Genomic DNA, 15,074 nt, shown 5'->3' with positions numbered 1-15,074 from the left:
CTCTCCATTCTGTGGAAGATGGGGTGGGTGGAAAATCAACACATCTGGTTCACCTCGGCTTCCAGATCTCAACTGGGTTGCTGGTGTTGTGTGTGTGTGTGTGTGTGTGTGTGTGTATATGTGTGTGTGCAGGGGGGGGGGGCTTCCTCAGAAGCGGGAAGAGACACAGTGCCATCTACTGCCTCTTGTGTGCAGATCTTGGAGTGGACGTTGGAAAGAGTTTTTGGGGTTCAGTTGATCACTTCCATGGAAAGAGGCGAGGAGGTGTATCCATGGAGTGTTCATTTGGCAAAGTGTTGATGGGGGTGGATGTTCCTAGGGTCGCTGTGTACATGTGTTGTGTGTATGTGTGGGACTGCAGGGAAGAACTGGCCCGGAGTCAGATTTTCCACTGAGATCACCGTTTTGGGGAGAAAAAGTTGTGTGGAGAAGGGGAGGAAAGGAAAGAAGGGAAAGAAGGAGGGATGAGGAGAGAAAGGGGACATCTGGTAACGATCTGTGTTTATTAGCAAGCCCTCATAGTAAATCTGCTAGATTATTACATGGGTATGTAAAATTGTGATGCTTGCTTTTTAAGATGTCTCACTACCAGCCTTCATCAGAAATACATTAATCCATAAAATTCTTGAGGAATTCATTAGCAAAGCAGTTGGAAGTGTTTTCTGTTTTCACAGTATAAATTTTACAGTGAAACAACTTTGTCGAAAAGAAGGAGTCTGTTGTGCACTTTTTCTTTTACAGTGCTGAAGCTGGCAGGTGGGATTGAGATCACTGAGAAGTGATTAACTTTCAGCCTGAGGGAACAAAGACAGGGCATGTCCTCCACAAGTTAAGATAAAGCTCCATTACAAGGAGACAAATGCAGAAACATACATACTTCCTGAAGCAGAGGCTCTGCATAATGTCCTGGGAACAGCCTGTTGGCAGACGGGTTGCAGTGAGTGTTTCAGCGTGATTCTCATATTCAGTGGTGAAGATCAGTAGCATTTCTGAGTCAGACAGAATTTTTTTTTTTTTTTTGACTTCTTGCAACGTGTAACACATCACATTCATCTTTGGGGCTGCACTCCATGTAACTGGCAGTTTCAGAGTATTTTTCAGGGAATGTGATTCAAAAGTTACTATGCAGAAGTGACCGCAGATGAGAAGAAACACAAGCATGAAACAAGGGAGAAACTGAGGGTTAAAAAAAAAAAAAAAAAAAAGCTTTTTTTTCCAGTGAAAACTTTAACGTCAACACAGCACAGATGGAAGAGATTAATCACAATGTGCCTGTTACAATATGGCTGGTGATTTCATTTGCCCGAGTTCCAAGTTAACATAAAACATACTGGGAACAGTGGTGGTCTAAATCAAACTGCACTGTAAGGTAAACTGGGCCACAGTGGGACCATGCAGAGATAAAAAAACAACAAAAAAAGAAGCAAGGAATGCTCCATGTCACGGCTTACACCACTTCAGATACTGATGGGCGCCAGTCAAAACATGAGGAAATTGCTGCCTCAATCAAGATTCCAAACCACCCCAAATAAAGTTAATGACAGGAAATGAGCCAGAGTAACTTCTGCTGCATTAGTCCCCCATCAGTCTCTAGTGTCCTCAAAGATCTTCTGAATGCTTTCTTTTTCTCTAATATGCTCCATTCTGCAGCAAAGAACATGATGGCTTCTTTCAAAAACTGAAAAACACTCATTAGTACATGAAGCTTCACTTGAGGGATCCTATTGCTTTTGATTCCAATAGCCACAAATTGCCAACACAGCCTGACAATGCAAGAGGAGCTTGGGAAAAATGGTCAATAGTCACCTACTGCCATCTAGTGAAACTTTCTATTCTGATAGCAGCTACGACGAATTCCGTCCACACTTTTTCCCCAAAGGATAAATACTCTTTATTGCAGTGGGTTTTTCTTTTAATTAAATAAAGTCAATTAACATGCACAAGGTGTAACAAGGTGATTTAATCAGAAATTCACAAACCTTGCAAACCATAGTGGGGATATAAAAGGCATAGAGGAATATAGTTATGTCATGTTGAAATAAGTGGTGTCATCGTTTTAACTTTGCACTCACAGTAAGTCTCATTCAGCGTATTTACAGAAAGCCAAAATGTTCACCTCTGTTACTTTTGAGGCCTTTCCAAAAATATATTTTCACCAATATTACAGCTTCTGTTCCGAACACACAGCATCTCAACTGAAAAATAACTTGAACATCCGAATGTATTCATGCATGAGAAACTGATGTAAGGGAAAAAAAATAAACAATCAAGAAATAGCCTGGTGAGGAATGAGGAAGAAGAACCATTTGTTTGTGCTGGTTGTCATAGTCCTTGACAAATGGATGTTATGACTACATTTATTTTACTATGAAGAGTAAATGAAACTTTTCACCTCAATTTTAACAGCAGCCGTACAGCACCGTTCTATATTCCTTCATGTATTGCTTGGTTTAGTTAGTACATTGCAATTTTAGTAACCACTCTCTGTCAAAGGCAGTGTTTCAGTATATTTGTAAAAATGTTATTAGATTCTAATCAGGTTTGCCTTCATGTCTGACTCAGTTCATGTTAGAGTGGCTTTTCAGGTGCCTTCTCAGGTGGTTCAGACAGGTGTAGGTCTTGGGACAGATCTGGCAGTGGTACGGTCTCACTCCTGAGTGGTTCAGCATGTGCTGCTTCAGCACACTTCCATCGGAGAAGGCTTTTCCGCACTGAGAGCACACGTACGGCCGCTCTCCGGTATGAACACGCATGTGAACTGTCACCTTGTGTGCCATTGTAAAACCTTTGCCACACACCGTGCACTTGAAAGGCCTTTCTCCTGTGTGGGTGAGCCTGTGGGTGCGCATTGCACCCATCTGGGAGAAAGCCTTCCCACAATCTGGGCAAACATGTGGCTTCTCGCCCGTGTGAACCCTGGTGTGACTCCTCAGTCCTCCTGCTGTGGAGAAACACTGTGAACAGTGAGTGCACTGGTAAGGTCGCTCTCCTGTGTGAGTGCGCATGTGCTGCTTCAAGTCGTAGCGGTTTCTGAAGCCGCGGCCACAGACCAGACAGCTCTCTGGTCTGTCATCGTTGTGGCGCAGTTCGTGGTTGGCTAGGCATTTTTCAGACAAGAAACACTTGCCACATTCCTGACACTGATAGGGTTTCTCATGGTCAACTCTCTGATGATACTTCAGCTCGCTGATCCCAGGGAAAGTCTCATCACAGTATCTGCACCTGAAGCGATGGTTGGGGCTGTAGGGAAGCTGATGTTCACTCATCTGATGGTTCCTCAGCAGGTGGGCCATCTTGAAGGTCTTCCCGCAATGAGAACACTCGTATTTTGTCAGCAGCTGCACACACTGGTGTCTGACGCGTTCATGTAGAGACCTGAACTGACACCCACACTTGGTGCAAATGTGGGCAGCATTTTTGCACTTTCTCTTTCTGTGCCCAGAGAGGTGAGCCTCTGTGCGGAAGGCTTTGCCACACTGAGAGCATTTGTAAGGCTTCACTGCAGTGTGGAACCTCTGGTGTTCGAGAAATTCAAAGCGATACTTAAAGCTCCTTCCACACAGCGGACAGTTATGGGTGACTCGTCCACGGGGGTAGACAGCTTTAATGGAAGTCTTCCTGGACGACAGAGATGCTGAAGAAGTCCGATGAGCTGAGCCGCTTTTCCTATGTTTACCTCCACTCAATAATTTGGCCGTCGCCATTTCACCAGCCTCTTCATGCCGTTGTTGGTGTTTGGTCAGACACTTGGAGGAGATAAAGCTCTTTCCACATTGCTTACACTGGTATGGCTTATCGTGATCTACCTGCTGATGATACTTCAGGTCACCGATTCCTGAAAAACCTACCCCACAATGGCTGCACTTGAAAAGGCGGCTTTGAACATGAGTAAGCAGGTGTTCCTTTAAGCTGCTAGACTTTTGAAAACTCTTGCCACAGTGTCCACAGTCGTAATTACGGCCCCGTTTTGGGCAGTGGTGTCTGAATTTGTCCAGCGAGGTTGGAAAACTGTTCCCACATTTAATACACAGATATGCGGCATTTTTGCATTTCCGCAGCCTGTGACCGGCCAGAAGAGTGGCTGTTCTGAAAGCCCTCCCACACTCAGAGCAGTTGTAAGGCTGCAGCCCGGTGTGAACTCTCTGGTGTTCGATGAGGACAGAGTGATGCTTGAAGCATTTGTCACACTCAGGGCACTTATGAATTCCTGACTGCTGTCTCCTGCGAGGGGATGATGAGATGTCAGTCCTTTTTGGTGATTCGGGAAACTCAGTTGAGGTGGAAGGGTTTGTAGACAGTTCTTCATCAAACATAACGATCTGAGGAACATCGTTATTTTCATCATCACAAGCACTCGGGTGGGAAGCGATGGCCACTTCCAGCGATGGTGGGAGAGACAGAGAGGGAATGAGGAGATCATCTGACTGAAATGGAGCTGTGTGGAAAATATGGGGAGGAAATTATCCATACAACAGTCTCCCACTTCTTTAGATTATATACTGTTTGTTGACTAGGTTATAGTAAATTTAAATAGTGCACATACCAACACTACTCTTTGCCAGTTTCCCGTGGCACTGTTTGCTTTGGAGAAGAAATTTAAGGTCTTCTCCATTTGAGACACACTGCATGTACTCCTCTAGGACAGAGGGGGCAGCACTGATCCAGGAGGCAGTCTATACAAGGCAGGCACAAAATAAGGAGACATTTTTAATTTCAAGGTTCAAAGTGCTCATATTGTTTTAATTTGTTTTCTGATTTTTTTTAGCAATCAACTCTCTACCTGTTTGAAATCTGGTATTGGCAGCAGCTCCTCGAGTCTTGTGAAGAATTCACACACTAAAGTCTCCAGTGCTGTGTCGAAGTCGGGGCCGTACTCCACAGGAAACACATTCTGTCAGGTGAGAGCAAAGACAGCTTGACACCTTCCAAACAAGACATTATCCCTATGATCAGACAGGCAATATCTGCATTGCATTTTCACATTTTTGTAGGTAAAATTCTTAAATAAATTGAATTCTAAGATTTGAAATTTGGCAAGTCATAAGTTTTACTACACTATATAAATGAAGTTAAATATTAGTCTTACCTTTAGGAAATGTTCTCTGCCATCAGTATCTTCAATGAGGCCTTGTACCAGCTTCATAAAGTTTGCCTCTGGTGCTTCAATTATAGGATCATTTGTCTGGAAAACAGGACACCAGTCAGATGACTTTAGGACAATAAAATATGAGACCACCAAGTAGGGCTGCATTTAATCATTATTTTCATTATTGATTATTTTCTGGTTATTTTTCTTGTTTTATCAATTCAATGTTTATATAATTTATGTCGGAAAATTGTGTGGAACTGCCCCTAACCAGTTCTCAGAGCCCAAAGATGGGGTCTTCATGTTGTTGGTTTTGTCTGACAAACAGTCAAAATCTCAATGATATCAAACTTACTACGAAATAAGACCAAAAAAAGCAGCAAATCCTGAAATTTGCAAAGTTGGAACCTGTAAATTTATTGGCAATTTTGCTTAAAAATATATTCAAACAATTACTCTATTATCAAAGTAGTTTTCTGCTTCTTGATTACTTGATTATATGACTAATCATTTCAGTTCTACAATCGATCACTAAAAACATTCATCACTCACCTCCTCAATGCAAGAAGATCGGATTCGGTTAAGGTGGGTCTCAACAGCCTTGAGATCCTCAGGATGTTCGGAACGCAACAGTTCAAGCGTTGTCTATAGAAAATGTAATTTGTATTTTGAGTATCAGTGTTTCCATGAGTCGTGTCTAACACTGGATATTGAAAGGCTTATTCAGATATCTCTTATAATACACAAAAACTTTTCAAATCACTTACCCTTGCTCTCAGGCCCAGTGAGAGCAGCCTCCCTTCTCTTTTACTCATCAGTTCAGGAACTGCATCTGTTACCATGGACACAAATTCCTCCAGTTTCCCATAGTGCTTTATGTTCCGTTGGCGTACCACTTCCCACATTACCGCTGACATCAGTCGTAGTGGTGGGACCAGGAGTGCCAGTGAGGACAGGGGGACACTGAATTCTTCAATGAGAAATTAGATTGGGTCAACCAAAGCTAAAAGCAATATAGGAACCGTGTACACTGTAACTGCGGTTACACAGTGTCAGTGTTCACTTATAATGCTGAATGTGTTGTGTTTTGACAGTGAAGGAAAAAATTGATTTGCAAAATCAAAAAAAACAAAACAAAAAATGATTTGTTTGAAAGACTGGATTAAATGTTACAGATGAAATAGTCATTCATGTTAGATCTGTACCCAGTACAACTTATTTTCAGGAGGAAGTGGAATAGACTCCAATGCTAATGGGAGAAATGCCTTTCCTTATCAATACAGCATGTAAACTGTAAAGTCAGTCCAGCCTCTGAGGTCAGCGCTGTCTCTTTACTTTCCTCTGGTATCCATTCCATCTCTATGATGCACTAGATACAGTGTGAAATACAGCAATTTGGTGCCGTTATCTTAAGCACTGCGGTTTCCCACAATGTACACAGCTGGCTCCAACAGCTCGAATCGTTGGAATAGTCCTGAAATGCTTAATAAAAAAAAAAAAAAAAAAAAAAAAAAAGACGCGTTCAGTGGTTTTACCCTGCACCGCACATTGTGGCAAAGGAGATGGACATAGCAAAAGAGGCATAGTGTGTAGCCAATTTGCTGATGGGACGTGGACGTTTGCAAACAGCTAACTGTTAGCATAACGTTATTCATTTTATTTCACATTAAGCTGCTGTCAGCTAAAAAGTCCAGACAGTTGTCTTGCGTATGGTAAATTTAAAAAAACCTCTTCGACCGTGGAAGAACAGTTTTAACCTCCAGATATCTTTCACTGTTTGTGCCCAGGGCAAAGCGTTGAATCACGTTACGATACTAGCCACCAGGCCGTTGGCTGTGCCTGGTAAAACCGGCTTGTTATTGGGCAAAACAATTCTCGTTCCAGGGATTAGTCGAGGCCTGTTAAGCCTCGGCTAATCCTTCGCTATAGCAATTCGGCTAGCCGCATAAGAAGCGAAAAACACACTATTTTGCAGAGCTTCACAAGCTAATACATACCCATGTCGTTCATTCTGGAATTCTCTAAGGACGATGGAAAGAAAAAACATTACAATGGGATCTCTTTCAGGGTTTCGGTTAGCGTGCTAGCTAGCCGCATACGGGGCTTCAGGCGCCAACTTCTTCCTGAAACACCTTCATTATGGTGAGCATTGGTCCAGTCAGTGTCAGTTTGTAACAGGGACATTCGTTTTGTTGTACGGTGCAGCCCGGATAAAGTGATTCCTATTCACTCTATTGTCAAAATAAGATGCGCCGCCTCTCCGGTCAATCAAAAATGTAAAATCTTATTAGCAACTTTTAAACTTCATAAACTTCTGTTTTCTTATGCTTCACGTGATTTTTAATGTATCGAAATTATCCAGATAATTGGAAGGTAAAGATTTTTACTAACTATTGTTAAAAACTACATTTAAAATAAGAGTAACTGAAAAAATAATAGTAATCTATTATTCTGGAATATTCTAGAAAAATTCTAACAGGATTAACAGAGGTTTATTTGTAAACTTGTTTCTTTCAGCTGTCTAATGTATTATTTATTTGTTTTCTTATTTATTTTTGAGCGCACCAACCTAAAATACTGACGCTTTGCAAGGCCACTACAGGATGTTTCATGTTGGATTCAAGTAGAAATTCTGCTGCTGTCACGAACAAACAGGCTACTTCAAACTGACCTTAAACAACACTGATAATGGCAAATAATATTAACTCCAAAAAATGAAGTGACAACCCTAATTAATACATAATGAATGTTTTCTTTGAGATCCTCTTAACATGTTTTAGGACATCAGACAACAAAAGTAATACAGTTGTATGTCAGGCCCAAAAGCTGTACTGTGAGAGCTTACAATCACAACAGATCTGACAAAGCAGGATAAAGAATCAACCAGTAAAAACAAGCATTTCTGCAACATAGTCCTTACAACAGAGGGTGAGAGTGAAACCTGTTACACAGTGCATAAAGTCAACATCGCAGTCAGTACACGCTAGTTGCATAAAGACAATGTTCATGTGAGAAAAGCCTGATGGTAATTAAAGAGAATCAGACAGACTGTGTTTGGACTACACTGTGAGTTTTTAAGTGTCTCTTCAGGTGATTGAGGCATGTGTAAGTCTTTGCACACAGCTGGCAAGCGTAGGGTCGAACCCCTGTATGGTTCATGGTATGTTTTTTCAGTTCGCTGCCACGAGAAAAACCTTTCCCACATTCAGAGCAGACATAAGGGCGTTCCCCGGTGTGAACGCGCATATGTAGGGTCACTTTACTAGCCATGGTGAATCCTCTCCCACACACAGTGCATTTGTATGGCTTTTCCCCCGTGTGGGTGCGTCTGTGTATCTGCAGCTCGCCAGCCGAAACAAAAGCCTTGCCGCAGTCAGAGCACAGATATGGTTTCTCTCCAGTGTGAGTTCTAATATGTATGTTCAGATTTCCTGACACAGAGAAACGTTTCCCACAGTACGTGCACTGAAAAGGCCTCTCGCCCGTGTGGCTACGCATGTGAAGATTCAGGTCGTGTTTGTTCTTAAAAGCTTTGCCACAACGCACGCAAATCTGTGTTCTCTGTTGTCTGTGGCGCAGCTCGTGGGCTGTCAAACATGCAGCAGAGCTGAAAAATTTTCCACACTGCATGCACTGATTGGACAGCTCGGGAGGATGAATCTTCTGATGGGATCTCAGCTCACTCATACTGGGGTACACTTCCCCACACTGTCTGCATGTGAAAATACGGTTCTGGCTGTGAGTCAGCTCATGCTTACCCAGCAAGTACATTTTCTTAAAGCTTTTCCCACACTGGGAACAGTCAAACTTTTGGACACTATGAACACACTGGTGCCTAAATTTGTCCTGTATAGACTGAAAGCTATTTCCGCATTTGATGCAAATGTAAGCCGCTTTTATGCACTGTGTTCGTCTGTGCGTGGACAGGTCAGACGTCCTCCTGAAAGCCTTTCCACACTGAGAGCACTTGTAAGGGTTTTCTCCAGTGTGCAGTCTTTGATGTTCCAGGAGCTCATAACGGTAAATGAAGCACTTCCCACACTGAGTGCATTTGTGTGCAACTCTCTGCCGAGGGGGCCCTATCATGGCGCTGGGCAATACAGGACTCCCAGCAGATGTAGAAGGAGCTCTGTCATCACAGTCCTCCACAATGTGATCATCAGGAATACTGTCACTGCATTTCCCCCCTGTTGTTCGTCCTGTATTGCCGCCGTTTAGACTCTGTTCCATCTCATTCATAGACGGCCATCTTGTATCCCCTATCCCCTTATCTCCAGCCTCCTGAGGACAAATCGCGTCAGATTCTCTTTGGTTTTCAGCTGTTTGCGTGTTACACTCCACATCTTTGGTGTTGGTCGCTCTCAATGAAGGGGGGAGAGATAAAGATGAGAAGAGCTGCTGCTCCGAGGAAGAGGGCACTTTTTGAAAAAAGAAATTTAAAAAGAGAAAACAAATTACTTTACATTTTGTCTATTTAATGGTGTTGCTTTTTAAAGTGCTTGTGATATATCTGCACTGTGGCTTCAATTCGACTGTTTTTTCAATTAATTGACATTTTGTCTATGTCAGAAAATGGTGAACAATGTCATTTAAAATAGTTTGTTTTCTCAGTCCAACTGCCGAACAGACAGCAAATGTTTGGCACTTTTGCTTGACAAGTCGCTTTTTGATTAACTGATTCATCATTTAATGAGTGATTGTTTCAGCACTGATAGGCAAATGAAAACCTGGCTGGTATTCCAGGAAAACACACTTACCACTGGAATCCATCTTGGCCATTTCACCGTGATGCACCTTGCTTCTGAGCAACACTTTGAGGTCATCTGCTTTGGTTACACACTGTGTGTACTCTTCTAGCACAGAGGATGTATCACTGATCCACATTGCAGTCTTTATCAATCAAAGAAAACTATTATTTTGATGGACTGGAAACAGGACATCTGGAAATGCATTGTAAACTGCAGTTTTTATAGCAGAAATTATGGTCTCTGTACCTGTTTAAAGTTTGGTATAAGCACCAGCTCTTCCAGTCGGGTGAAGAACTCACAAACCAGAGTCTCCAGTGCCGTATCAAAGTTAGGGCCATACTCCACAGGAAACACATTCTGTCAGGTGGAAAATTTCAACCAAATGTATGGATATGAAGTCTCATGATCCTGCATCATTTGAAAAACAAACTGCCCTTTTCACGGTAGAACTAACAATGAGGCAAAAGCAGAGTCACACCTCGAGGAAGTGTTCTCTCCTTTCTGGGTCCTCCAGGAGTCTGTGAACAAGCCTGACAAAGTTGGCTTCGAGAGCTTCATTTTCTGGCTGAAGCTGTCGTGTAAAATATGCACATTTAAAATAAGCAGAACAGTTCTTGAACGGGCAATATTCAATCCTCATGAGTGGAAAGGTCACACACCTGCTTTGAGCTGGTTGGCAGGAGGCGGTCTAAGTGTGCTCTAACACGTCTGAGATCCTCTGACTGTTCAGACCGTAACATCTGCAAAGTCATCTGGAAAACCACAGAGACACTGACAATTAAGAAAACCGAAGAATCCCTCTTTGTAGCTGCAACCACAACAGTGATGAAGTGCAAACAATAATTGCAGCTGTTTTCTGTCCATTCAACTTTCTGCTTACACACTGAAATATAGTGAAATACATTGAAATCAAAGGAATAACTGTATAATATAGTAATAGATAATGCATTTAAAGACAACTAATTGATTCATTTTGAGAAAGAAAAATCCATCTAATGTATCATCCACAAATTTGTTAATAGAGACATCTCTACGTTAGGTTTAAATGTAGAGAGGTAAAGATTTCAGTTTTAAGTTAAAAGTTATAGTGGGTCAAGGAAGTCCTAAAAAAGCTTTGTATCCATTTCCAAGAAAAAACCAAACGAAGGTGTTGACTACAAAGCTCACAATTGGCAATTTTTAAGGCAAAAACATTATATGATCATTTCTGGCCTATATTGTAAAATGCAGGTGCAAAAAATAATTTTATTTCTTAATCCTTAACAACCATAATACAGATGTTCTGTTGTATTAACTAAAATAAAAGATTACAGAAATTCTAGTTTCACAATAAGATAAACCAGCCAAAAATAATACTGGATTGATATCAGTATTACCTTTTAAAGTCAGTATCTGCCAGTGACAACTCTATACTGATGTACAGTATGGTGCATAAGTAACTATTACCTTTGCTCTTAAGCCCAGAGTGAGCAGTCTCATCTGTCTGTTTGTCAAGATGTCAGGGATGGCTTCAGTGACCAGGGACACAAACTCCTCCACTTTCCCATAATGCTTTATGTTCCTCTGACTAACCACCTTCCACATCACAGCCAACATCACTCTCAGAGGTGGAGCCAGGAGCCTCAGCGCGGACAGGGGCAGGGCATCCTCTGCAAGGGGAGAGAGGAAGCATTAGAACAATATACTGATCCAGTCAGAAATCTTTCAGTCACACAAGAAATATTAAGTATCTATATGAAAAGGTACAGTCTCCACATCAGTGCCAGAGAGCCGTGCTGAGAGAATGACTAGTGAAAACATGAGCTCCCTTCTGTGGAGGTGGAATACACTTCAGACACAGTGAGAAAATGCAAAGACTCAGTATTCTGTGGCTTGTTCTTCTTTTTGCAAGCGATATGGTGTCAAACGCCAAATAAACCAGAAGTGGCAAAGACTGCATGTATTCGTTAGCTTTTATTGTGTATGAGTCTTGCTTATGCTCTTTTTGTGGTCTAGCCTGTTGATGGATTTTTTAAAAAGATTTTAACGTCAGTGTGACATGAACTTGTTTTGTTTTTTTAAAAAGAAAAGAAATAGGAGAAGAAGGTGAATTATGCGTACATGTACTGTATAGGTTGATTAATTTTGTTTTTAACTGGGTTAGTCCCTTGTTAGCGCTTTCATACATAGGTATCCTACTTACGTATTATCATTAGTTCAGTTAAACTGGGCTAAGCTGAGGGAAGAAATGCACAACAAAAACTGTTTAACAAAGTCGAATATTGAATTCTTGTTTCCCTATTTGCCCCAAATTAAATGACCGTAAAATAAACCGACCCCTTGCGTTATCACTAGATTTAAAAACCCCGGGAACGATTTTAAGTGTTGTCATTTTTGATGAATTCAGGTGCTGAAGTTAACGTTAGCAGGCATGCTAACATCAAAACAAACCGATGATGATGCTGATACCAGCAAAATACAAAAGATTACCCATTTTATTCCCCTGAGGAGCTACGATAGTTGGACGGAAACAGAGGAATGTTTCCTAATTAAAATGATCTTCCTCCTGCAGTGACTAGTGAAGAAAAGAAAGCCTTTAATCCCACTGCTCGCCACTTCCCTCTCGCTGTCATATGCAGCTGAACACCACTTCCCGACTCCACTTCTTCGTGTCGCATATTTAGTTTGACATCCTGCTGCTTTGCCGCCGCCCACCGTGGTCGCTGCGGACGGCTCCCCCCGCAGCAACCACGCACGGCTCTAACATGTCAGGGTGTACATTTTCCCATTTTCACCATTTCCTTTTCCACACCAAATCGACGCAGTCAAACAGCATGAAAAGAGAAACACAATCTAGCATCACGAGAAGGCAGAACGTAGGTCCGCTGTAATGTGCACTGATACAGTGTAAAAAAAATCACGCGCTTTCGATTCTCACTAGCAACCTGGCAGGAAATGAATCTAAGTCGTTGTGAAACATGACAGGAGAATACGGACATGCTCGGTTGTTGTTGTTTTTTTTTTTGCTGATTACCTGTGAAGCCGAGACCACCAGCCCACCGACACACGGATGTCCACCAGGTGGCGCCGCTGAGCTTCGAGCTCGCGGTGCGGCCCGGGGCCTCAAGTCCGGTCCGACTCAAGATTCGGTCCGCGCGTCCGTGCGGTGGGTCGTTTTTTCCAGCGTGCCGGGTCCCTCGGCAGGAAGGGCTCAGGCGTGATCCGGAACTTTCAGAGCGTTCGAGACTCCTTTGTGGGAGCTAGTGGCCCATGTCTTTCTTTCTTTCTTTCTTGCTCACAATTCAAATCAAATCCAATTAGCTATGAAACATAGTTAATCCACTTATGACTAACGACTGTATTTAGTATGTTAAGGAAAAGCCCCACAGAATGGTTCTCTCTTAGAGGTGGAAACAAAACTGTGGGAACTGTCACAAGATGCGGCTACACATGACAAAATCAACATTTTTGATTTCATCTATTTATCATGCCTTAATTGGTAGGCAGATTTGATTTTCTTTTAAAAACGCAAAACAGTCACAAAAGTAAGTTTAACATTCTAAATGTCCGATTTAACCTGGATGAAAGCTCATATTATTGAAATTGAAGTTGTTTCGATCCCAGTGGTGCCCAGCATTGGATATAACTCCTTCCAGTTTTTGAGATACAGCCATTTCTGTTTCACACTATATTTAGTCGTTAGTCACAAGGGGTTACTCGTTTGATCATTTTTCACAAAACACTGGTGGAAATACAGGTTCCTGTGTTCACATGTTCCAAAACATTTATGTGTTTAATGACCAGATAGACTCCAGTAAGAATTAGTTTTAAAAAGATTTTCCAATGCACGTTTAGGGAGAAATTATGAGAAATTTGTTGCATGACCATGAGTTTTCCATGTATTTCTATGGGGTTTATGGGTATGGCAGTAATCTGATTATCTAATGACCTCTGTGTGTGTGTGTGTGTTCCATACACACCGACACACACACACACACACACACACACACACACACACACACACACACACACACACACACAACTACCACTACTACCAGCAATTCTGTTTATTACTATATTATATAAACCTCTTGAAATCTGTACAAAAGGTATCTTATATTCAACTGCATTTCAAAAATATCTATTTAACTATTCAGAAGCGATGTTTTAAATTGTAATGCATAAAGTATTTCACAATTCAGTAGTTCACACACAGTATTTCACAAACACGTAAATTGTATTTATGAGGAATATTTAACTTCATAACTTTAAATTGTGCAATTGTATAACAATCTAATTTATCATACATAACAGTGCTCAACCATTTTTTGCTGTCATGAATACAGGAAAGAGAGGCTTCAACCCCCAGGGACTGTTGTACTTAGTTAACTGCCGTAACTAAGTACAGTTTCTCAAGTACTAAGGATGCTTGTACTGTGAGTATCCAGGCATGTTTTCACTCTACTACATATGACAGTTGAAGCTACAAGTTACTTAGCAGATTGAGAGTTTGAAAAAATGCTTTAACTTTGATACTTAAAGTATACTTTTCTGATAATCCATACTTACTACATAACATTTTCAATGCAAGACTTTTACCTTTAGTTGACTGTTTTTACACTTCACACTGCTTCTTTTACTCAAGAAAATGACCTGAATACTGAAGACCACTTTTGATCACATTTTTTCTCACTCAGTGTATGTTGCGCTTCTCATTCTTTGGGAACACCACTTACTGAAACGGACATGATGCCATTTTCGGTATCTGACACAATATTCTTCTTCATGTGGTCGTAGTATGATAAGCAAGTTCATATTTACATGAGCATAACGAACGCCTCCGCTACATTTGTGCATGTCGTGTTGACTGAATGACCCCAACTGACGCTATGTCTTAACCTTCACATGTTTTCCCTCTCTCTTCATGTACTGCTTCTCTGTCCACTGTCACAGATGAAAAGAAGAAATCAGAGAGCTCTGAGGCGTCAATAAGAGACATACTGACATACTTTGTCACAATGGCCCTTCTGGTGGATGAAATAGGATCAGCGTATATTAAGTGACTGTGTTTTGGTTTCAGCAGGGTTAGATGGATACATGAATGGATTGATGAACAGATTTGTTTGCTGATTGAGTGACCCATTCATTTATTGTCATGTTTTTTCATGCCACAGGCTCAGCTGTTCTTGACTTGACTGTCCTTTCTTCCCTCCCCAAGAGATTTAACAACCATTCACACTTGGCCTCATGTGACTCCAAAA

The 15,074-nt window shown here is 41.6% G+C and overlaps 2 protein-coding genes and 1 long non-coding RNA gene across 4 annotated transcripts; 1 reads left to right on the top strand and 2 right to left on the bottom strand.

Annotated features, from left to right (window-relative positions):
- Nucleotides 1-1,366: 1,366 nt before the first annotated feature.
- On the bottom strand, nt 1,367-7,437 carry LOC120799004 (zinc finger protein 420-like). Its single transcript, XM_040143804.1, has 7 exons — nt 7,084-7,437; nt 5,854-6,056; nt 5,639-5,731; nt 5,087-5,182; nt 4,781-4,891; nt 4,544-4,673; nt 1,367-4,435 (listed from the first exon to the last, which is right to left on the bottom strand). Exons 1-7 carry the CDS (start codon nt 7,094-7,096, stop codon nt 2,559-2,561), a joined length of 2,523 nt encoding a protein of 840 aa, XP_039999738.1. The 5' UTR covers nt 7,097-7,437; the 3' UTR covers nt 1,367-2,558.
- Nucleotides 7,153-15,074, top strand: LOC120799006. The gene is made up of 3 exons (XR_005708767.1): nt 7,153-7,228; nt 14,160-14,249; nt 14,767-15,074. It is a non-coding gene; the product is annotated as an uncharacterized LOC120799006 (long non-coding RNA).
- On the bottom strand, nt 7,604-12,888 carry LOC120799005 (zinc finger protein ZFMSA12A). 2 transcript variants are annotated; one of them, XM_040143806.1, is made up of 7 exons: nt 12,848-12,888; nt 11,281-11,483; nt 10,494-10,586; nt 10,313-10,405; nt 10,081-10,191; nt 9,844-9,976; nt 7,604-9,504 (listed from the first exon to the last, which is right to left on the bottom strand). In XM_040143806.1, the coding sequence occupies exons 2-7, from the start codon at nt 11,428-11,430 to the stop codon at nt 8,126-8,128; spliced, it is 1,959 nt and encodes a 652-aa protein (XP_039999740.1). In that variant the 5' UTR covers nt 11,431-11,483; nt 12,848-12,888; the 3' UTR covers nt 7,604-8,125. The 2 variants fall into 2 exon arrangements, with proteins under 2 accessions (XP_039999740.1, XP_039999739.1); XM_040143805.1 differs by lacking the exon at nt 12,848-12,888 and adding an exon at nt 12,304-12,477 and having other exon boundaries at nt 7,605-9,504.

This window comes from Xiphias gladius, chromosome 14, assembly GCF_016859285.1.
Source record: "Xiphias gladius isolate SHS-SW01 ecotype Sanya breed wild chromosome 14, ASM1685928v1, whole genome shotgun sequence".
NCBI classification, from domain to species: domain Eukaryota; kingdom Metazoa; phylum Chordata; class Actinopteri; order Istiophoriformes; family Xiphiidae; genus Xiphias; species Xiphias gladius.
The sequence above is the reverse complement of the archived record's forward strand: the minus strand, read 5'-3'. Positions and strand labels throughout refer to the sequence as shown.